Raw genomic sequence first — 22,296 nt, forward strand, 5'->3', positions numbered from 1 at the left:
TCTGAATAGAAACATCAGAGATGCATGCATAGTTACATAAGCATGATGATAGTGAGCACATAGTACTAGCTACTCCCTCAAACTTCTTGTGATTGAACATATCGAGGGATTTTACAGCATATGTTGGATCAACTACAGATTGGAGGCAAGAGGGAGGTGCCTTGAATCTGGCCTATAGCAGCTGGTTGTGACGGTGGCCGTTGATTGGTCAATGTATAGATGACCTCATATGTCTAGAAGACGTATCGATATCAGACCATTGCATTGGCACCCAGTTCTATATCAATACACCCAACTATCATTGCTTAACCCCGGATACAATATCCCCTCAAAATAATAGCCGCCACTTCGTCGGACAGCCCACATTCCCGGAGCTTTCTCTGCTTCAAATATCTATCATATCAGGGTCCAGCCAGGTCCGGCCGGTTCTCGCAAAGTGAAACATACATTGCATCCAACCAACCCCACAGTCATGTCGTCGTCATCTACTACAGAGAAGATCCAGAAAACATATCATACCAAGGCCACAGGAAACGCCTTGCTTACCGTTGAAGAACACTCACGTCCTGTTGAGCTGAAACTTTACGGTGGCTGCTTCTGGTAATTCCAGAACCCCATCCCCCGGGCTGGACATCGAAGGTCTGGTCTGGCATACAATATATCGATGTTAGCTAAAAAAAGATACAAAACTTTGCCTAGTCCTTTTGTGCAGGTAAATCACCTCCATATTTCGCTACTAGTCGCTATCATCGGATCTCGATCGTCGAAGCTAAACCTGAATCCACTGGAAGCGAGTTTGGATCGCCTTAGAGCTTTCGGGGTAAGTAGTTAGTGCAATTGATAGGCATAGCTTGCATTGCTGAATTGTACTGTATTTTTTAGCCTCGAGTACCAATATATTGAAGTATAAAACTCCCCGTCCGTGTACGGAAAAGAATAATGTTTGTAAACGATACTTGGCTGAACTAACACCGAGAACCTTAGGTGGACCCATACAAAGTAGGTCATCCTAGATGGCTTCAAACACAATTTATTTTATTTTTGGAGCTTTTAAGGTAAATATATGCAGCAGAAATTGATGATTTGGGGCAATGGCGTCCGGAGATAGAAACCAAAAGAGCTTCTGGATGTCAATCCAAGGGTATGGATCCATGGCTGAGACAACAGTTACCTGCATCTCATTAACTTGAAAATGTGTGCTCTTTTATCTCTTCAGGGACTTGGTAAGTTAGTTGTGAGAAAAAATTCCCGAGCTACAGCTATAAACTAATATCATTGAGTTGGATTCTAGTTCCTGCTCTAGCGCATAAAGAGTACGTCGGCCACTCTTTTGACGCCCTTTTTTTTTTTTTTTTTTTTTGTAAGAAACCCAAATAAACAAACTAATTTTCGTATTCAATTGGTCTTGGATTGATAGTTGGGGCTGTTATGAGTCGACCGTACTCATGGAATATGTAAGCCTCGAACCCAATTGTTCACCAGATAGGTGGGCCCCGCGAAAACGCTGCCGCTAAACACTAAAATATTAATAGGTAGACGACATTTCTGAGAAGAAGTTGTTACCCGAAGACCCAAAGCAGAAAGCGTATAGCAGACTCTGGGCGGACCATGTATGCGACATTCTAGATTTCATAATGTCGATTTTCTGCTTTTTTGGTGACTGAGCTCCTGATCATGACGATTAACAACTTTTTGTTTTTTTGTTTCAATAATTTTAGATATCTCGAAACATTGTGCCAACTTTTTATCGGTACCTGCAAGCTCAAGAAGTCGAAAAGCAAGCCGAGTATGGGAAAGAGTTTGAGAAACAGGTTAGCTCCCCAACTGCAGTTCTGATTGGTCCAAATCTCGGGACAAAATATCCAGCACTAATGCACGTCGACTCTCAGGTGAACACTCTTCTGGAGGCAGCAGACCCCCAGGGACCGTTTTTCGCTGTACGTACGACCCAAGAAATATAACTATCCCGGTATTTGGTGTTTTACAACCACCAGCGAATATGTTTGCCTAGCGATTTACGGGTAGGGCCGAGGCTAAGGATTTTTTCGTTTCTCGCTTTCGCAAAAAAAATCTAAACAGGGAACCAAATTATCATTTGTGGACGTTATGGTAGCCCCATGGATTCTGCGCTGCCCTAGAGTCCTGCAGCCATACCGAGGTTGGCAACCGCCATCAGAAGATAGCAGATTTGGTCGTTACATATCTGCACTGGAGAGTGAGAGGAGTGTTAAAGCCACCACGTCTGATGAGGAGTTATATCTCGATTCGTATGAACGCTATGCAGGTAACGTTTTCCCAAAATAAGGTGCCTGATCGAATCTTGCGATCTCATGGCCTCTTTTGTTATTTTCATTATAAGGGATCGAGAATATAAGGTTCATCTAACCCTTCCGGAACAGAGAACCGACCTAACACTAGCCAAGTGGCAAAAGCTATCAACGAGGGTCGAGGATTGCCTTGAGAAGGGTCTTCCGGAGAAGTTGAATCTTAAGAATGCTTGATATTGGCGGGGAATGGAAGTAATCCGGCTGGTGGGAAAGGGAAGACGGAAAACGGAAAATGGAAACCATAGGGTTAAAGAATCAAGGGACTCTGCACGCCCTGTATTCGTTTCTATTCTTATGTCATTATGTGATCATCGCACTGGAAATGCGACAGTGAAATTAAGCTCTTAACCGGAATGGTGTGTCGATGTATTGCAGGGTAAACGTAGGTCTGTCATGCAGTGGCTGGCGGGAGCAGGTATCGATATCTCTGGCTGGAACTGCGATATATAAAACAGTTATAATTGTATCAAATAACGACCGGCAAACGGAACTGTTCCTGAGCTTTTATAACTAAAAGCCTCTATATGAGGATAGTGGATAAACCGAAAAAAAAAGGGAAAAGAGAGAAGAAAAAAACTGGGAGGGTGCCAATGCACCGTGATGTCATTTGTTACGGGTCCCTGTGATGGGTCATGGCTGGTGGTCTGGAAGTTTGATCCGGTCGAGGCAGTCAGGGCTAAAGAGCCCCCCCCGCTCTCCACAATCGACGGTTTCAGTGAGGATCAGAAATTCCCGTTGAAAGTCGTAAGCGAATCTTCGATCCAAAAACATGATCCGATGGCCCTGCAGGAAAATGCAAAAAAAAAAAAAAACAGTGGATGGTGCCAGCGAATTCTTAACCACCTATCCTAGGATCCTGTGAATTCAAGTAAATCAAGTGGCTCGTCGGACAAGCCATATCCGGGCGCATTATTACAGTCTACTGACTTACTGACTTACTTACTGAGGCTAATGTAGGTACATTCGTCCTGAAGAAGTAGGTATGTTATATTATATTACTGACGTCAAGTTACCTAGGTAATTATTCCCTTTTCAATTCAATATATCAAACAGTCTATCGATCGTACATTAACTCGAAAAATTAACCTGTGATCACAGCAAGAAAGATCAACGAAAGAAACAACGAAACAAAAAAAGTACTTACTTATTCACAAAAATCACATATGCCTTAATGCATGCATGCTTGATAACCCCAAAAAAGGCCCTCCTGGCATCGACCTAGAGAGCTTGTCCTTCGAATGAACTCCTTCAAGTGAAAACGTCAATCATTCTCTCAAACAGCAGGGTCGCGTCGAACCCATCACCATGGCCTCGCTCAGGACCATCGGATTATTATATGGGATCGGGCCAAGACCCAGCCTAAAAAGCCAGACGTCCCATTCTTGGGAAAACCTTGGGACTAGGACGTTGCTTGATTACAGATTAGTCTCCCCCTTTGCTTTTCGTAGCTAGTCCTACGTGCCCCCCCGACATGGGCGTGGGTTCTAGCTTGGGGTTCCGGCACTAAGCTGGAGGTCCGGTACTTGTACTTGCGGACATGTTCATGTTGTATGTAGCACTGACTGACTGGCTGACTGACTGACTGACTGATTGACTTGTAGTGGAGTGAAAGTCTACTAGCTTTCAATTTCCCCCACCCTGATACTTGACCAGAGCCTGTGCTTGAAGCATGGGAAAAGAAACAAAAGCCATCTCACACGTCTCCGGCATGAAATTCCCAGTCTCCGTATCCGAGACTCGCTGATTTCCACTAATTCGTTGGGTCGAAAGGTAACCCGAGTGGCTTTCCAATGACGCAAATGCCCACTTGTGCTTCTTCTTCTTCCCCCCCCCCCCAAGCCCTTGTCTCCTACACAAGGTACCCTGTCCCTTACCCAGCGGCTCTCTTGACCCGTTCGACGGTACATACAAACGTGGAGTCCGCAAGCACACACTTCATACGGTATTTACCTGAACACACTGACGTTATTACTTTCTTTCCCCCCCTGTTTTCTTTTTTCTGTGCGTAAGTACACCAAAGTCACTGAGCACTCACCCTAAGTATGGGTGAAGACGCAGGTTGGATAGCAAGCCCTCTCGCCTGGATGTCGCAACCGAACCAGTCTGTCTGAGTGTGAACAGTTTATAATCCCAAGATCTCGCAACCTCGACCTGATTTTTTTTTCCTTGAATGTTTCCTTCACACATATCTTTCAAGCCTTTTGACTTTAAAGATTCTTTCCACACTCGTTCGGATCAAAAAGTGTCTTATCAGCTTGCATAATTTGCATCCCGACATATCTTTATCATAATATCGGCCAGTCCTTGCCGCTTCAGCCTCGTGTCTACTATATCAGATTGCTTCCGTGAGCTAGACTCAGTCGACAGCTACTTATTTCTCTTCCGAGCATCAAGACCAAAATGGATCCACTTGCAGTTACAACTTCCGCGGGGCGCAGAGTCTCAATCTTGTGTGACCAGGCTCGGCCCGCTTATCATTCATCCAGATCAGAGCCTTACTTCTCCTCTTCGTATGGCCGTCGGTCCCCTACACCACCACTTTCTCCAGACATGCGTCGACCATACCATTCTGAAAGATCTGATTCGTATAGTTCAACCGGCAGTATATACAGCGATATTTCATCCCCACGCACCCCAATAACACCTGATAGTATGAGTCTTCCATCCCTGGGCAAGTTGCTTAACAATTGCCCGGAGGGCTACCGTCCCTCAATGTCTTCTAGAAGTTCATCAACATCATCTTGTGCATCCTCGGTTTCTTCGGCGTCTCCGGTTCTATCCACAAAATGTATTGAGGAAGAAGATGACGACGAAGAAAGCAATCCCGCAAACCCAGCTGTTAAAAAATCTGTCAGGAAGTACACATGTCATTGCGGCAAGTCATTCACAACATCTGGACATCTCGCAAGACATACGAGGATACATACTGGCGAAAAGAACTATGAATGCCCACAGCCGGGTTGTGGTGCCCGGTTTAGTCGACAAGATAACTGTATGCAACACTTCAGAACTCACCAAGGAGGCGGTGCAAACAAGAGATCCGCGAGGAAGAAGAAGGTTGAAGCTCCAGTGGTTATCGCTGATACCAATCAATACCCATCCCACTCGGTGCACTACCTCCCTGACTCGACATTCTCACAAGAAAGCGGTCTTGCAGCGTTAGCCAGCATCGCAATGGATCAGTACTAAACGAATCAAGCCAACGAAAACTCTATAAACGCCACCGGTGGCCAAAAAGCCAATACGTATTTGGGCATTATGAAAGCGAAGAAACGGGAAACCAGATTACCACCCAAAATCTCACCGACCATATTCTAAAAGGACCTATTTTGGAGTTTCGGCTTTTTTATTTTTATTTTACCTTTCATTCTAATATTTACTGGACAGGTGGGTGGGGCAAAACTCTTTTTCCCCCCCTCTGTGGGCTGCTTCATTATGTCTTCTGGAAACGATACCCTTTTGCCTTTTCATTAATAGCGACTTTTATCTTCTCTTATTTCCATTAAGGTTGGGAAGTTAGTACCCGAGGATGACGGCGTCTCCAGCAAATACCTCTTTCTTATTGGATCACCGTTTGTTTTCTGGGTATTCCATCACAGCTTCTCGGATATACTATCCCTTGAAAACTATTATTTCATAATCTAGGGCTTCAACGTTTTGTTATACCCATTTTTTTTTTTGATTTTGGTATTTTATCTCTGGCCATGCTTTAGGGACGGGCTGGTCTTCGGTTGCAACAAAAAATTTTTACCATGTTTATTGATATGATTATTTGATCTTCACTATGAAGAAATGTACAAAAAAGTTGGATATTGGGATCTAACGGAGTGGGTTCGTTTTGTTTTTTTTTCTTTTCTGAATATGTTACTAACTATGGGGACACATTTCTTTTCCTTTTGGATCATTTGACGAATGCAGATGTAATTTTCTTTGACTGGGCGGTTTTTTGTCGATACTTTTGGTTTTGTAGTCAGTACCATACACATATTATCGGGGAGCCCCGTTTCTGTACATATAGCCTTTGAATAAGGATGAAAATTTGTGTCCACTTAATCTCCAAAAGTCCAAGAAAGGAAAAAATAGGTTACTAGAAAACTTCTAAAAGAGTTTCCTGGGGACTACTCGCTACTCCATATTTCCATACCATCTTTCGCATAAACGTCTCGTGCATGTGGCTAACGGACGCCGGACCAGACCAAATGATTGGCGATGGGCATGACATCCACGGCCCCGGTCAAAGTATATCTCTCGATCTTCAATAATCGAGTGTTGATCGATTAGTCCCTAAGGCCCTGCAAAAGAAAGTCAAAAACCGAAGGGACTTTTCAATACAGCGATCCAGATCTGATGTCGACCTGCCTAGTTCAAAATCTGGGAAACGGCAAGAAATGCGGTGGAATGACTGCGCAATTCCCTCTCGTATAGAGAACGTTAACTGGGACAAGTACAAGCTTCTCCTTTGCAAATTTGCATTTTTCGTTGTATGCAATAAAAACAGCTTTGTCCGATCGCGATTCTCTCTACCACCATCGACCGATCTAAAGAGGCAAATACACGAATGCCTGTCCTTTCTTCTAGGGTACACCATCTTTGTTAGGGCTGTGGAGCACCCTTTGGCTTGGCTCCATCTTCGATATTAACTCGTCGGCCGGTTTTTCTGCGGCCCTTGAGTGGTTGCAATGTCAAGCTCGAGGAGAAGAAAAAAAAAAGGCCCTGCTGGTCAGAAAGAAAGTTGCCCATCTTCTTTGCAAACGGCAAGTGATAGGCATTCTTCTCTTTCCCACCCTTCGGCTTACATGGTGGCTTGCTCGAATTCTGTGGACTTGCAATTAACTCCCTTAGGAGCTGTACTATCGACAGGGTTCGAAATCAAGGCTAGGGAAGGCCCAGAAGAAGCAAATCAACATCATTAGTGTGTCGTACACTGTACATCTACTGTGTAGATATCAAGAGCATGTGGAGCCCTTTTTTTTTTTTTGATTCTTATTATCTATGGGGATAGCTTCGGGCTTTGTTCCTTTGGAAGGTTTGGAGATTTCATATAAAATTTTCATTTGGGTGTCGTATTTTGTATCCACTCTTTGGCCGTTTCTGGATTTTGCAGCATCGAGGCTCAGGGTTCATGGCTGGAGGCCTCGAGAGCGGGCTGAATCGAAAAGTCAAAACAGACGATGTGTCTTTCTTCACGGACGCTTCCGTGAGCCTAGACCTCGGATATTGGGCTTGTGTGGTGAAGCGGGTAGCGGTAGTAGCTACTTCTAGTCGACCGATCTCGAGCGCCTAAGTATCAAGAAGAGTGTTTTGAGTTCATACTACTTTAGCTACTCTACTTAGCTACTAGTAGTTTACATAGTACTATCTTGTTCATTTTCAGCTGGTCCAAGACCTTTTTGAGACCATCGACTTTGGACATAAATGTCCGTATGAGGTCTCGATTTCTTTGTTCTCCACTGCTGCAGCTGCAAGCCAATGTATCCTTGCATTGTGATGTCAATGATCATTCGAATGGTGGTTCTTTCTTTTTGGTCTGAACTTTTCGGTGGAATGTTGGGATGTGTGCTAGTGAGGTGCATATAAACGGTGATCCCAGCGTTTCGGGGCAGGAAAAAGCATGAATACACACAGATACGCACGGCAGACGCAAAGCAGAAGCCCGCGAAGCCCTTTTTTCCCTTTGCGTTAGAAATGAAGAAAGGGAGAGGGAAGGAGCAATTCGCAGGGTCCAGTGCAGTGTATGACTATGCAAACGCAAAATGAAAGCGAACGGACTATTCGTCAGGTGGCAACCCTTTTGCAAGGTATTTGCATCGTGGTGGGTGATACAGAGATGTATAAGTTGATTGACCCTATAATCTCGCTCGGGACGGGCTTGAAGGGTGGCTTCGCTGCCACGACGATTCACTGGGATAAGGTCGATATACCCGTTATCACACCGCCATTTTCTCGCATGGCTGCACCACCAGGACGATAGTTCACTATCGGTATATCGCGGGACCTCAACTGATAAAGATTATATGTGCGTAAATGACTAGTAAGCAGGCACTTAATCTTCAAATAAATTAATTAAAATTGCATAAAGAAAAACATGTGAAACTCAACTTCCAATCTTCTTTTGAATTTTAACCCTCCGTTCACAGTTTATCTGTCTGTTGTGGCGATTCCCGTTTACCGGTATATATATCTACCGCCAAATTCCGCCTGCCGTGCGCAGTGTCCAGAGACGGGATATTCCATGATACTCTGGCATTGCAGCGGTTTGCAGGAAAGTGGCTGTTCTGAGACCACCTAAATCCATGGACATACTTTGAATTCAGGGTTGATGGTGATAACCCGAGTTACATGTTTGGACTTCTGGTATCAATCGCTATGGCATACTCGGAAGGCGAAAGCGCCTATATTTCATGTCTGATATAAGGTATGTGCATTCAGCACTAAGCCTTTCGCAATCTAATCATGAATGTCGTTTGCCTGGCTTTATGAGGTATCCGAGCTTTTGTGATCCTCCATTTGAGAACCAAGCTAGTGTGAACATGCATCTGGCGGCGACAAATGGCTTGCGAAGCTGCTGTTTCTGGTACTCGGTTAATTATCCCAAGCAGGTTACTTACGAGTCAATCCGGATGAGCTTCACTCGACGGGTTCCTTCATCCGCTCCACAGTTAGCTACCTTAGCTTAGCTGGACCGTCGAAACAGGCGACGGCATACGAGTACCAAGCCCGAAGTATGCTCGCCGGGCAAGGTAGACGGTCTTGGGGAAACGCATTACATCAACTGAATGCTTATACGAAGTCTGTCGGCAGTCATCAGGATTCCAACAGATCCTCGTTTCAAGTTTTTCCAGCCGATGATGGCGAACGCGAACATGTGGAGCATCTGTCAATGAGACCCCGTCAACCTTTTTTTTTTGTCGTCCCCAAGCGATATTTTCCTTGCAGGCTTGGAAATTCGCTCGGAAAATGGCACCGCCAACCAACCAACCAAGTCCGAGATCCCCAGAAATCAAGGCACGGATGACGGAGAACATTTTGTTTTTCTTGAGAAGCCGTCGCAGCATGACGGGGCAGGGGAATCATGCAGTGTAATTACGTACCTTCGGCGGGTCCCTTTTTTCTCGGCATCTCGAGAGTGGGTATTCAACGGTTGGGAACCTTTCTCGAATATCTTGGATATGCGATCAGTAAAGCACGACCCTTTTCTGTAAAGTCCGCTCACCTGATCTCAGACAACTTTAACCATAAAGAAGGCTGCAGGCTGTCGATGAATAGTGGAACCCTGGCCTTCAACCGGTTTATTTTTGGTCAGACTGTCAACCGTGTTGCATGAGTCGCGATATCTTGCAAAACGTTCGAGTAGATTTTCAATCTTGTATAATGTATTGGCTCACGGCAGGTGCCAACATCAAAGGCCCAAGCAAGTCGAAAGGCGTAAATATGCAAGCATGTTAGCATGTTAGCATGGCATGGCAGCGTTGTACTCGCAGATGTCTCTACTCAGCAATTCGTAATCTTCACCCTTGCGGACAAAGCGTTCGAACATTCAACGGTTCCCTGGATCTAACACCACATTCTGCTACATTTCTTCAGTTCTGCGCCAAAGTATCGAAGTCAAACGGCTTATTCCTAAGAACTCTCCTCCACACGAACGGTTTTTTTATGCCGCGCTGCATACATATGCATCAATGCACAGGCCGCTCGATCCTGAATATGATACCTGCAGACCAACCTGCAGCACTAGACTCTTACACAGACGAAAAAAAAAAACCGCAAATCGATAAAGCTGAATCATAACGACTTGTCTCTGACCGCAAGTTTAATTTTTGCCTCAGTCACATAATAATCAAGCTCTCGCAACTCGTCGGCAAGCCTAAAATGAAGAAACAAAACCGTTTTCGTTAGGAAACAAATGCACCAGTGATTACCTAACCTGAACACCAAGCGGCATCCTGAAGAAACGGGCTGCGGTTCTAACTGTTGGGTGATACTTACAAGGTCTCCCTCACACCACCTCCTTCGTTAATGATGCCGTCTTCAATAAGGTAGAGAGCAATATCCAACGGGTTTACGCCGAACAGCCGGCCAATCAGCCCTGAAAGTTTGCCAATTGTAACAGTGCGGGGAAACTTCTTAGTCAACGTCCTAGAGGTTGAACACACCTCAACTTCTGCAAGGGTCTCTTAGCTCACGCATATATAGAAGAAAAAAAAAAGGTTGAGATACCTCAACGGTACAAAATCACATGTATTGATGTCGTTAACGATTGCAACGGCAAGTGGATTGCACAAACCTATGAGCTTTGATGCTAGTGCATCTTTAGACTTCCCTGAAAGATCCCGAGTTATAGTCTGTTCTCCATGTACTGTTTGACACTACATTAGCAAACGAGAAACATTTTGAGGATTAAGAATTGGACAATGCATTTATGCATTGGAAGATCTCGGGAAGGGAAAGGTACTGGATAGCAGGATTCGAGACTACTGGATAGCATACTTGTCTGAAGCTCTTGCCATTTTGTATGATGTGAGAGTATTTCAGCTTCTTGTTCAGCTGGCTTCCCAGAAAGCTCTTTCACAATTGTTGAGATATAGAACAGTTCTGCATCCGCACGTTCCGCCGGTGTTATCTGCAGTTGCCTTATCAGTTTCTTGCTCGCTCGAGCTAGTCCTCGGATTGGATTGTGGGCCCAACTTGTTCCTTACCACACTGTAGTTAAGAGAAGTGACAAGTCGGCCGAGACGACCAACTGTAATTTGGTAAGACTTTTCGGTAAGGGTCCTGGCATCACTTGTGCCGTACAAAGGATTGTGGCTGATCCGCAATGCCTCCAAGTTTGGAAAGGCAATCCGCATATCATCAAGGAATGTCCAATCGCCCACCTCATTGTGAGAGATGTCTAAGTATGTAACCGATGGAAAGCATAGCTTACCAACGGCCTTGGACTCGGCCGGAGAATAGACCGCATTGATTTTATTATAGGATAGAAGGAGTTTACGCAAGCTGGGTAAATTTTGAAGATCTGCTAGCCCCGAAAGGCTGCCAATTGCGTGTTCTTCAAGGCATATGGACTCTAGGCGGCTAGCAATACGGAGGTCTGAGACCCTCGGGGTTATATCTGGTGTCAATGTTTCGATATCTCCAACCGCAATTGAGAGATCAGTAACGTTAGTGAAGTTATTCACCAGGTCAAATAACTTGGTCAGATGTTAGTGATCGAAAATGCTCGGCCGAGGGGTTAAAGAGACATCCGTACTTCCGTCCAGCTCGACCGCAGGTCGTCAGCCTTGAGGGTCTTAATTCGGTCCAGGCCGTGTCTGTATTGATCTCGAATCTGATACTTCATGAATCGGTTCCCGCTGGCAAGAAGTATTAGGCAGATGTATACAAAGGCTAAAATACTTTTGTAGATCATACTTGATAGATAGGGAGACAAGCTTCGGTAAACTTATACACAGTTTCACAACCTCCTCAACCTCCTCGAAGAGGTTACATGTTAGATCCAGCTTCTGTAAGTCTATTAGAGCACTATATTAGCAAAATGTCCGGATACGGGAGCAAATCCGTGATACTCTAGCCGTTCGAGGGCTAACAGGAGTACATACTAGCACATGTAGCGGCGATTTCCTCAGAATCCTCGTCGCAGGTCTTGATTCTCATGTAGTCAAGTAGAACATTTGTCAATGTATCTAGTTCTGCGAACTTCTTCGCCACCTTGTCGAAACCTACTTCCTGGGCGATCTTTTTACCAAACTCAATGGGCTTTGGGACGCCGCTTTTCTCGACATTTGTGATATACTTCTCTCTTAATCCTGCGAGGAAAGAATTTGGAGGATCTGAAGGACGGTTTGGTCGAACGAAAGATCCTGCTCCGGGAGCCTTGCCTATAGGTAGAAGACCATTAGAACTGAGCCGTCTCTGAATAAAGAGCATGTAATTTTGATTTAGAGGCATCGACCTTACATTCAAAGTATCTTGTGCCATTATGTTCACCCGAATGCTTCCCTCTGGATGGGTCATCCCATTCAACGCCGAGCCATTCACCTTTTGTACCCTTGATTTCGCCTATGTAGCGGACTGTGCAGAGCTGTGATTCGAAAGATAGCCGCTGCCCGACGTACTGAGAGGCCATGTTTAGTTCTCTCGAGACTAATATTTGGTCCTCTGCGTGTTTATGGATCTGGATGTATTGGGATATACGCTTTCGGCTGGATCCTAGCTTGGTTTTGTGCAATTGTGGTAAATGGCGGGGTGTTGTTGAGTTGTTTGCTTGACGTTGTTGCAACTTCAAAAATTTGACGACAACAAATATTGCAGATTCGCGAACTTCCAACGTCCATTAATTCCGCATCCGTTCTTTTACCGCCAATTAGGAGCCTGTCTTGAAGGTTAGTAACATCTAAGATATAGCACACATTAATTGACCGTAGATGTATCTAACCTTTACTGGGCTCGGTAGAATCGCGGAGTTGCATTCAGGATGCCGCCCTCAATCTTTCTCAAGGCAGCTGCGAGGACCAAGCTGCCAACCCGGACATCGATCTCCTTCCGCGATGCATGCTACTTCATTGAGGCATTTGTAAACGGTGGTCAAAGGTGCTATGCCTCTCATTCTGTTACCCACTCGAAGACATGTGTCCCGCCAGGGTCCAACCAACCGGCGTCCCATCGACCATATAACTCCCGCCAGACCCTTCTCCACAGGACATATATTTCATTGCTTCGAGCTACGCCATTGATGGTGGTATTTCAGCATAATAACCTTCGAGGAAGCGAACTTGTGGCTATACGGAGGGACCTTAGAGTTGCCATGCAGAACGTAGACGCACAGGTTGCGGCTTCGCAACCTGCACCTATACCAGATGAAGATGGAGACATACCGCCAGAGCCTCGGCCCGTTGGAGAACAAGTCAAAATGGTGGTCGTGAACACAGAGCTATTCTCTGCAGCCCTTCGAGTGGCAGAATATCTACCTAAAGATGCAAAGGTTGGGTCAAGTAGTGGGCCGGAGGCATACGATATGACGTTGCAGTACAGAGGATCCCACCCCATGGAGGCTTTATTGGTAGGACCAGTCGGTGTGATCCAATTCCCAACCGTGTCGCCGCCTCATATTCTAGCGGTGCTTAATCTGCTGTTCCCAGAGAAAGCAACTTTCAAAAAGGGAACGGATCCGTTGTTTATATCTGGCGTTTCAAAGCTGTTGCTACTCGGAGCGAAGGTTGACAAAGTTGGTGGACAAACGATTGATACTGCTGCACTGAAGCACATCACAAATCTCGGCGATCTTCCGACATTACGAGGACAATTGCTAGGACTTATGCAAAGTGCTGGTGCTGGTTTGGTGGCCACGTTACAGAGTCCTAGCAAGGCATTGTGGGTGACAATGGAGGGTCGCAGGAAAATGTTGGACCCAGATTCACAAAAGAGCGCTGAGGAGGAGTCCTCCGACCCCCCAGCAGCTTGATTTGATGCGTGACGATATATCTTGTATATAGATCGGTATACTAGTCACATTGTATTATACATAGAATACTGCAATTTGAGATAACCCGCTAAAACAACGATCGTTCCGAAAAAGCATTCAAGTCTATGATTGCAAGAGCGCAAAAGAGCCAACTCCTTTTAATATATCAGTGGAGCTTTCTGGTTTTGGTTGAAGTAAGGGCGAAGAGGGCGAAGAGGTGTCTGATCAGGGCGGATCAATCCGGTGGCAGGAGGGAATGCAAAATCCTTTCTATATAGAAGAAACTCCAAGACCACCAAAATAGCATCCGACAGGGCCTCCTTACAGGCCGATCATCTAGCTTCGAATTGAACCATTCTATCAAGAGGTATAAGCATTTTCTCCTACAGAACTGCGATGAGTCAGGGTCGCGTACCTCTTTGTTCTCTCCTTGTACAATATTCGAAACCCGCATTCCTTGCACCGAATCGGGTCGGCCTTGTTGAGAGTGACGGACTTGCCGCAATCTGCGCAGAGATACTTCATCGAAGTCTGTCGTGGAACATCACCATATGCTCCACCGGGCCTAGTCGAACCTGACCCAGCGCCACCGCCAGCCGTTGGAGGAACATAACCTTCTCGCTGCATTTTTTGTGTAGAGTTTATGTAGTCCCGGGAGGAGGTTTAAGTAAGTATCGCGTACTTTAGTACCAGGTAGTAGCAGGTGAGCTGGTGTGGACGGTATTGTATGGACTTAGAGCTCGAGGTTGGTTGTTGGTTGATGATGATTGCATGAAGGTTTTGGTGTCGCGAAAAGGATCATCTCTGAAATTTTGTGCGGCTCAAAACCAAGCTGGCTGACTAAATGCAACCGAACCCACCTAGCTCTAAATTCCCACCGCCCCACACTCAAGCTCCGACAGACCCCTCCACGCCGGAGCCTCAGCACCCCAGAATCCCGCAAGATGTTCAAGAAACCGTACGTATCATCCCCATATTTCCGACTTGCTATGCGTCTTGTGGCTAACCCAGGAGTTAATTAGAGTAAGCTCGTCCGGCAAGACGAAGATCAAGTCATCTGTCCAGCGAAACATCCGCCAGAAGATTTGCGAACAATTCCCGCTACTCGAGCCTGTTATTGATGATGTGTTACCTAAGAAGGCGCAGTTAGACCTTATCAAAGCGTTCGTATAGCATGATGTTAGAGGGACTTGCTCGTTCGAAAAGCGACATGGGAGTTTAGAGTAAGACGTGGATTCTAATACAGGACTTGACCGTAGGCCAGAGAAGATTTCGCTTTATGCCCTGGATAACCAGGTTCTATTTTTCCAACACCACAATGACGCGATTATGCCACACCTGAGGATAGTCCATAAATGTATGTATACATCTAAATAAGAGCTGTATTCAAGATAAGGAAGTTAACTTGGCATCTAGACCCGCAGTGCTTTCCGACAGTACAGGTCGATAGAGGAGCTATCAGGTTTATTCTCGGGGGTGCACAACTTATGTGCCCCGGATTAACATCGCCAGGAGCTAAACTTCCTCCCCCAGAGGGCAATATACCTGAAGGGGCAGTGGTCGCTATCAATGCAGAGGGTAAAGAACATGCTTGTATGATCGGAGTGCTCAAGATGAGTACGGAGGATATTAAAAAATTGAACAAGGGTAACGGTGTTGAGAATTGTCACTACTTGGGTGATGGGCTATGGAAAATGGACTCTGAGTAGGTAGCTCGCTTGTATTTCATAGTCACTGATTTGAAGATTTATAATTATTGAAGCTCGTGCGATACATTCGATCATACGGTGTGCCTCTTTCGCACAAAGCCTTGCCATCCGTATTCATGTTTGTCCACATACTGCTCTTATATCTTAATTCCCGATAGCACCCGGCGTTATTCCTTGAGCCAAAAGTGATTCTGTTCTTAGCCTATTACGTTTTCCTAAAACGTGGATAGTCCTTTCACGCTCAAACGGCGTCATATTCGGCCAGTTTTGTATCCGACTTAAGGTCCCATCCGAATTGACAACCAATGGGCCAAGATGATCGAGCTTGAGAGCTTCGGCGCCGACCTCGAGTTTCTTCGCCGCCTCTTTCGCCGCCTCGGTTTGCAATTGAGGAGCTGGCAGAGCTAGTGTTTCTTGCGGCGGCCGTGCTTCTTGACTACTTTCGCAGTTGATGCTCTGGGGAGACTCGTCGTCCGGGATGACATGAGGTGGTGGGAATTGTGGAACTGCTGACATGTTGGATCTCGATGTCACAAGCTCGGTAGTGTGTGTATTTTGTCGGAACTATTGATAACTAGCCGTTCGGCATAAAATAAGAGGACGATGGAGATTGTTTGAAGAGTTGGGTGCTTCTCGGGATTGATATCGATATCGGGGCGGGCCTCCTTAATGTTGGTTTGGTTGGGTTTATAATGCGAAAAACGCCAAGGCCTTCGCCCTTCTTTAAAAGGTATTGTTCCTACATCATCGAACTTCGAGAATTTTCGACTCATCAACAACATCAACAGCAATCCCAGGAGCATCGGAACCCACCGATCACTGGCCTGCCTTTACGATCAGCAAGCATCGAGGGAACTATACAGATACGATACTGTCAAGATGTCGGAATACTGGGTGTCAACGAAGCGGTACTGGTGTGATCGCTGTGTAAGTACATCTCTTGAGCTATCGCGTAACCCACGTTGCTCCCAGGATTCACTAACGTGGGACTTTTGCAGAAAATGTTCGTAAAGGACACCCCTTTATCGAGAAAGGACCATGAAGCATCCCCGAAACATCAGCACGCCCTCCAAAGATTCTTGCGTGAGCTGCACAGAAACAAAGAGAAGGAAGCTGTCGCCGCTGAAAACACAAAACGCGAAGCTGAAAGACTGAACAACCTAGAAAATCCGGACTATGTACCGAAGCCTTTAGCTAGGCGAGCTGCGGATTTAATTGAGAAAAAACCGACCAAGACGAATTCTTTTAGGTCTGAGGAACAAAAGAAGAAACACTTAGACGAGTTAGCTGCGTTAGGAGTGGCTATGCCTGAGAGCTATAGGAAGGAACATGCGATGGTTGGGGAGTGGGAGACTGTTCGGGTCATCGAAAGGCCTGCCACACCTGAAGACCCGGAGGACGAAGAGTCAAAACGAGCCAAGCGAAGAAAGATCGGAGACGTTGATGAGGATGAGGATGAGGAGGAAGCCGATACGAAAAACTTTAGGATGCGCACGTTGGAGTATCCAGGGGATGCGGTGGCATCGGAGAATATTGGCGAGATTACATTCAAGAAGAAGGGCAAGTCCAAACAGGCGATGCCCACAGTTGAATACCCGGTTCAGACTCCTGTGGCGGGTCCCGAGGGGGTCGTGTTTAAAAAAAGGGGCGCTAAAGCTGGTCCAAAAGAAGAAGTGGATAATGAAGCAATTGAGAAGGCCTCTGCCCAGATTCCTCCTACAGAAGAGAATGATGATGTGGATTCGCTAAGTCGGAACACAGACCAGGCCAAAGGGGAAGATCAGTTAGAGAATCCAGTCATGAAACACGAACCCAGCGAGGACAAGACTCCAACTCCGGTAGAGCCAGCAGAGGAGGGAGTTGCATTCAAGTCAAGGAAGGCCCGAAATACGAACCGACGAAGAATATGAATAACGAGTTTGTTTGTCACCAAGTACCATGATACCCATCTATTTACCTGCAGCGTTTGCATTTTGAACTAGCGTTTATGCAAAGAAAATCAGTCTTTACCAAATAGAAGCGGGTGTTCGATAAGGCGAGTGATTGTGGTTGTGCGGCTACGTCAGTGGTGATCGAGAATTTTCGAGGAGGCGTCCATGTGGGACCCCTGTCTCCTTTAAATTATGGAGGATCGCAACTTCGGCTTCCCCAGTTATGGAGAACCAGTGCCAACGGACGATGTTGAAATCTGATAGAACGAAAAGCGCTTATCTTGACCGTTCTACTGTCTGGATGAAGTGGCAATGTCATAAACGTCTCGAACCTGATACAAAGATCAGGGAGCTGTCGATAAGCTGAATTCTCAAATGTTAGATGGAGGCGCTTACACTGCACTGTATGTTGTTGTTGTTGGTAATTCAATCACGTCTTCCAGAGTACCTTGCCCGACAAGGATGGTTAATTACATACAGGTGTGATGCACTACCACATCCTTTTCAAGGTAGTATCTGGAACTCGAGTCGCAAAAAATTAAGCGGACAGAGGGAAAAGCTTGGGTGTCGTCTGTCAACGGAGATGCCTCAACAACATGTCATGAACGAAACATCTCACAAGATATGGCTGTGAGACCAAAATGGGAAAGATACTTTCATCTCGACGGCCGACACGTTTATACAAGAATTTTGTTCCGAACCAATGCGCCTGGCATCGAGAGGGGTGCGCCTGACCGGTGACACCAGCATGATACGATTGGTCGACCTTGCCCAACAGCTGCCAAGGGCTATTCTCCCCGCCCCACTACAGTGCCATCAGGATTGGCTGCATGAGCCCGTTTCAGCCAGGCCATCCCTGGCCACAGCCATGCTTAAACCTTCCGTGCAGAAAGAAATGCTGCCAGCCAAAGAAAGCGGTGACTTACTTGCAGGCGAACTGCAGGAACAGGTCGGAGACCCCTGCTCCTAGGCCGTCAGCTCGTTGGCTGTGTGCAACGACCGAAAAGGGGCCATTCTCCTCAGATTTCTCAAGCGAGCAAGCGCAAAACTCCTCTATGCTAAGAGGGGCAATCTGGCCCTTGATAGGCCAAGAGGCGTCGAAATTATTTTCGATGGAAGAGGCCGCCCGACGAATGAAGGCCCAGAGGACCGAGCTGTTGGAAGTTGGGAGCTGCAAAAACCAATTCATGTCTTTGAATAGCAATGTCTTTGTTCGTTGAACCTGGTTCCCAGGTCTTCATTTTGATGAACCACCAGCGCACCGAGAAATTGGCGGGTTTGGCCATCATAACAAAGGGATGAGGGGAGGCCGACGCTCAGAAGACTTCGACGAGAAAAAGAGAAATGTTACTCCGCAGCAGCTCTGCTCCCCTTAAAAATGGCCAGGGACCTCTGCTCAGCTTATGTGCATCAAGCCCGGAGGATGTGGATTACCTCATGGTAGGACGGTTGAGAAATTAGGTACAACCGCACTAGTTCTCTGTTAGGGGGGTCGATTAATAGCGGAGACGGTTCTGACACAGTGGGCAAGACCCTTCCCTCCACCCAAATTGACCAAGACTCGACTTTTCGACCCCTTCTTTCTCGCGGCTGGTTATTCTCGTCTTGCAGACGCACTCCTCCTTTCCTTGCTTGTCATGCATTGATTATTTTCCTTTCGATCCTTTTTTTGACAGTTCCGACTTTCGCTTTTTCATTTCAAACCTCTTTCTCCTCGTTCCCGCAAGGGCTTATTGTTTTTCTGAGGCAGATACGACAATCTCGACTTTGGTATTTTCCACACCGCAGGAGAGTCTCAAAATATCTTTCCTCTTCATCCCTTTTTGGTCGACAGTCCGCCGGTTGATTTCGAACGGATACACAAGGGGACCCTCGAAAGAACAACGGCGTTTCTTCCGGATTTCAGAAATTCACGACTCGTTTTTTCTCGTATTGCAATTCACTCTGGGAGGATAGTTCGCAATTCGGGGTTTTCTTTATTGCACTCGAACCGCCACACTCGTTTCCGTCTATCTATTCTTCACTGAGAGATCAGGATATCTTTCTCCACAATCAAAAATACCCAACTACCGCAGAAAAAAAAGTTTAACAATACCTTGAGGGATTATATTCCGCGACACATTTCAACGATAAATATTTTGCATATCTGTTTTATATCGGTGTTTTAAAAACCCACGGTTTTTTGGAGGAATTCTTGAAATGTATGCTGATGTTTCTGATATCTATCTATAGCATTATAGTGTTACAACATATATGCCTGTTGAGCCAACCAATACTAACATGCTTATCTATCTCTAGATCTAACGACTTTAACTTCACTTTCATTTTTCTCGCAGACGACTTGAAATTGACTCCGACGAATTTCTTTGGGACTATGACGGCGTAGAGTACTCATTTAGAAGGAACACACCGTCGCTTTCGCAAAATCTACCCGAAAAATTTGAAGCCTTCATTTTTGCGAATCCAAAAGCGAAGCGACCTATCGATCGGAATCGATGTCAGTACCTAAGCCCCCAAGCCCACTTGGGCGACACTGCACAACTATTGTCGACAATACGCTCTACGCTTATACCGAAAACGGGTTCTTCAGCATACCGTTGAAATCTGGTGGTAAATGGACAGAAATCAAAGGGAAACAGGTACCAACAAAGGGCTCGGTATGCGTACATTCGGGCGTTGGAACCGCAGACGAGGCTCTTTATATTGTTGGAGGCGATGTCGCGCCGCAGACGGAAACGGACAACCCGGAATACAAAGGTCTTCAAAAATACAGCTTTGCGCAGAAGAAGTGGGAAAACCAACAACTGCAGGATAAGACATTGTACAACTTGACACACCATGGCGCTGCCTTCCTGGAGGAATCGAAACAGATATTTGTCTACGCCGGGAACTGGTATTCGGAAGACTACCAACCGAGTTCTATGGCCTTCCTGATCAACGTCAGCGACATGATGGTTTCTTCACTACCGACCGGGCTCGCACCACCTCTGATATTTCCTGTTGTCCAAACGCTTAATGCTCACACGGCTATCATCTCTGGCGGTGATCCTGCCAATACTCATGTCTTCAGCTACTCGAGCATTGAAGGTTGGAAGAACCTCCCTAATACTTTGGCCGCTCCGCTACCCGTTGGCTCCGCCGCTGGTGCCGTTGTCGGAGGCGATGATGGTTCCAAGATGCTTCTCACATTTGATTTCAGCCAAAGCCCTGCGAACGTTGAACTCGTGCCTTTGTACAATGCGACTGCCGCCCCTGCCAAATTGAGGACTAGAGAGCATACGCTAACATCCGCTAACTGGCCCTCTTACAATGCTACACTCGCCCCCAAGGGAGCTCGCCGAGATTTTGCCATCACTTCCAATAACCAGTACGTTGTCATTAGTGGAGGCGGTTCCGACAATGACCCACTCTCTATTTTCGATTACAAAGAAGGGGGTTGGGTTAGTGCTGCTTCCCTTTTTGGGACACAGAAGGTTTTGGACGAAAACGTTACATTAAGTGCTAAGAGTCGGGAGACATCGACGGCGGTGTCGAGCTCACAAATTGCGTCAAGTACTGCCGCCTTGACCTCCGCCGCTACGATTGCTACAACCGCCACTGGTACTGCGGGTTTATCGTCCGCCACCGAATCTAGCGCTGTAGAGGGTGAGCCACAAGGGTTGAAGACTAGCACCCAACTTTTGTTCATTATTCTCGGTGTAGTGTTGTTGGTAGCATTGATTCTCGGGACCGCATACATTATTCTTCGCTGCAAGAGGAAGAAAATGAAAGCCGCTGGACTTGCTGAAAAACCTGGCGATGAAGAAGGACCACAGTCAAGAGGTATGGGAGGCATACCCGCTCCTGGTCGTCGAGACTCGGGCATGTCATTCAAGGATAGAGGGGCATCATTTATGAAGGAAGCTGGAGGCACCAAGACCACGGTCTTCGGACGCAGGCAGAAGAGCTTCCGCGAACGCAGTATGAAGGAAGAGCTGGAATTCCCGCATCTCGACCTCCCACGTGGCGCTGTCCTCGGCCCTGCTGCCGGGACAAATCTTGAAATGCAACCCACACAGCGCGGATCCGGATGGAGCAGGTATTTTTCAGGAAATTCTACCACGAACTTAGTGCAAAACGGCGCTGGGCTACAAAGAAACCCAAGTGACGCTTCAAGATCCTCGTATTCGATGTCCGAGTTCCCCGACGACCACGACGAGCGAAGACAATCGTATCCATCGATTGGGTATGTTCGTTCAAGCTACGCATCTCATTCAGCCGTGTTTTCTTCAGACTTGCCGACCCCTACTTTTGGTGATGTCATGAGAGATAACTCGCCGCCACAGGGAGACTCAGGCTACTTGGGCTTTGAACCGCCAAGGGCCCCAGGGCTTTTTGAACGATCTGCGGGCTCCCAGATATCTGTCAGCTCAGCCGGGGCTTCGTCGATAAACTTCTTTGGTGAAGCCCTCAGCCATCCGGATTTTGCCAAGAAGGTCGCCCACGCACAATCGAAGCACAATCTAAACATCGGCCAGCCGGAGCAAGCCAGGGTCGAAAGCAGCGTATATAGTGAAGCAGATGGCGACAACGGTATACTGCAACCACCCAACAGCAACTTTAACAGGACAGATAGTTTTGGATTTTTCGGGAATGATAGACCGAATAATACGAATGCCGCACCGAGAGGCGACCAAGGGCTCGGCTGGTTCGTTAGGGATTAAGGAGTCATTGTTATTTCGGATTTCTCACAGTTGGTCGTGGTTTTTCCTTTTGATTTAATTTTTACTGTTTGGGACAGGGGAGGAGGATGTTACTATTTCACTCATTCCTTCTGACATTTCCCCGTCTATAGCCCGGTCAGCGATTTACTTTTTGTATAGCCTTCTTTT

The 22,296-nt window shown here is 46.5% G+C and overlaps 9 protein-coding genes across 9 annotated transcripts; 6 read left to right on the forward strand and 3 right to left on the reverse strand.

The window, feature by feature from the left end:
• Positions 1–1,192: 1,192 nt before the first annotated feature.
• On the forward strand, positions 1,193–2,501 carry AOL_s00006g95 (uncharacterized protein; the record flags this gene model as incomplete). The annotated part of the gene is made up of 8 exons (XM_011119404.1): positions 1,193–1,223; positions 1,292–1,313; positions 1,418–1,454; positions 1,533–1,610; positions 1,719–1,811; positions 1,890–1,937; positions 2,080–2,267; positions 2,360–2,501. 8 exons carry the CDS (start codon positions 1,193–1,195, stop codon positions 2,499–2,501), a joined length of 639 nt encoding a protein of 212 aa, XP_011117706.1.
• Positions 2,502–4,727: 2,226 nt separating this feature from the next.
• On the forward strand, positions 4,728–5,516 carry AOL_s00006g96 (uncharacterized protein; the record flags this gene model as incomplete). The annotated part of the gene is made up of 1 exon (XM_011119405.1): positions 4,728–5,516. The coding sequence occupies one exon, from the start codon at positions 4,728–4,730 to the stop codon at positions 5,514–5,516; it is 789 nt and encodes a 262-aa protein (XP_011117707.1).
• Positions 5,517–10,109: 4,593 nt separating this feature from the next.
• On the reverse strand, positions 10,110–12,450 carry AOL_s00006g97 (uncharacterized protein; the record flags this gene model as incomplete). Its single annotated transcript, XM_011119406.1, has 9 exons — positions 10,110–10,191; positions 10,314–10,488; positions 10,612–10,683; positions 10,815–10,947; positions 11,024–11,515; positions 11,575–11,677; positions 11,736–11,835; positions 11,924–12,202; positions 12,282–12,450. 9 exons carry the CDS (start codon positions 12,448–12,450, stop codon positions 10,110–10,112), a joined length of 1,605 nt encoding a protein of 534 aa, XP_011117708.1.
• A 348-nt stretch (positions 12,451–12,798) lies between these two features.
• AOL_s00006g98 (uncharacterized protein) lies at positions 12,799–13,785 on the forward strand (the record flags this gene model as incomplete). The annotated part of the gene is made up of 1 exon (XM_011119407.1): positions 12,799–13,785. One exon carries the CDS (start codon positions 12,799–12,801, stop codon positions 13,783–13,785), a length of 987 nt encoding a protein of 328 aa, XP_011117709.1.
• A 332-nt stretch (positions 13,786–14,117) lies between these two features.
• Positions 14,118–14,412, reverse strand: AOL_s00006g99 (uncharacterized protein; the record flags this gene model as incomplete). Its single annotated transcript, XM_011119408.1, has 2 exons — positions 14,118–14,142; positions 14,201–14,412. The coding sequence occupies 2 exons, from the start codon at positions 14,410–14,412 to the stop codon at positions 14,118–14,120; spliced, it is 237 nt and encodes a 78-aa protein (XP_011117710.1).
• Positions 14,413–14,729: 317 nt separating this feature from the next.
• On the forward strand, positions 14,730–15,494 carry AOL_s00006g100 (uncharacterized protein; the record flags this gene model as incomplete). The annotated part of the gene is made up of 4 exons (XM_011119409.1): positions 14,730–14,743; positions 14,808–14,948; positions 15,045–15,142; positions 15,202–15,494. The coding sequence occupies 4 exons, from the start codon at positions 14,730–14,732 to the stop codon at positions 15,492–15,494; spliced, it is 546 nt and encodes a 181-aa protein (XP_011117711.1).
• Positions 15,495–15,638: 144 nt separating this feature from the next.
• Positions 15,639–16,010, reverse strand: AOL_s00006g101 (uncharacterized protein; the record flags this gene model as incomplete). Its single annotated transcript, XM_011119410.1, has 1 exon — positions 15,639–16,010. The coding sequence occupies one exon, from the start codon at positions 16,008–16,010 to the stop codon at positions 15,639–15,641; it is 372 nt and encodes a 123-aa protein (XP_011117712.1).
• A 363-nt stretch (positions 16,011–16,373) lies between these two features.
• AOL_s00006g102 (uncharacterized protein) lies at positions 16,374–17,404 on the forward strand (the record flags this gene model as incomplete). Its single annotated transcript, XM_011119411.1, has 2 exons — positions 16,374–16,421; positions 16,493–17,404. 2 exons carry the CDS (start codon positions 16,374–16,376, stop codon positions 17,402–17,404), a joined length of 960 nt encoding a protein of 319 aa, XP_011117713.1.
• A 2,516-nt stretch (positions 17,405–19,920) lies between these two features.
• On the forward strand, positions 19,921–22,128 carry AOL_s00006g103 (uncharacterized protein; the record flags this gene model as incomplete). The annotated part of the gene is made up of 1 exon (XM_011119412.1): positions 19,921–22,128. The coding sequence occupies one exon, from the start codon at positions 19,921–19,923 to the stop codon at positions 22,126–22,128; it is 2,208 nt and encodes a 735-aa protein (XP_011117714.1).
• Between the last annotated feature and the right edge of the window lie 168 nt (positions 22,129–22,296).

Source organism: Orbilia oligospora (genome assembly GCF_000225545.1).
Source record: "Orbilia oligospora ATCC 24927 unplaced genomic scaffold scaffold00006, whole genome shotgun sequence".
Taxonomy (NCBI): domain Eukaryota; kingdom Fungi; phylum Ascomycota; class Orbiliomycetes; order Orbiliales; family Orbiliaceae; genus Orbilia; species Orbilia oligospora.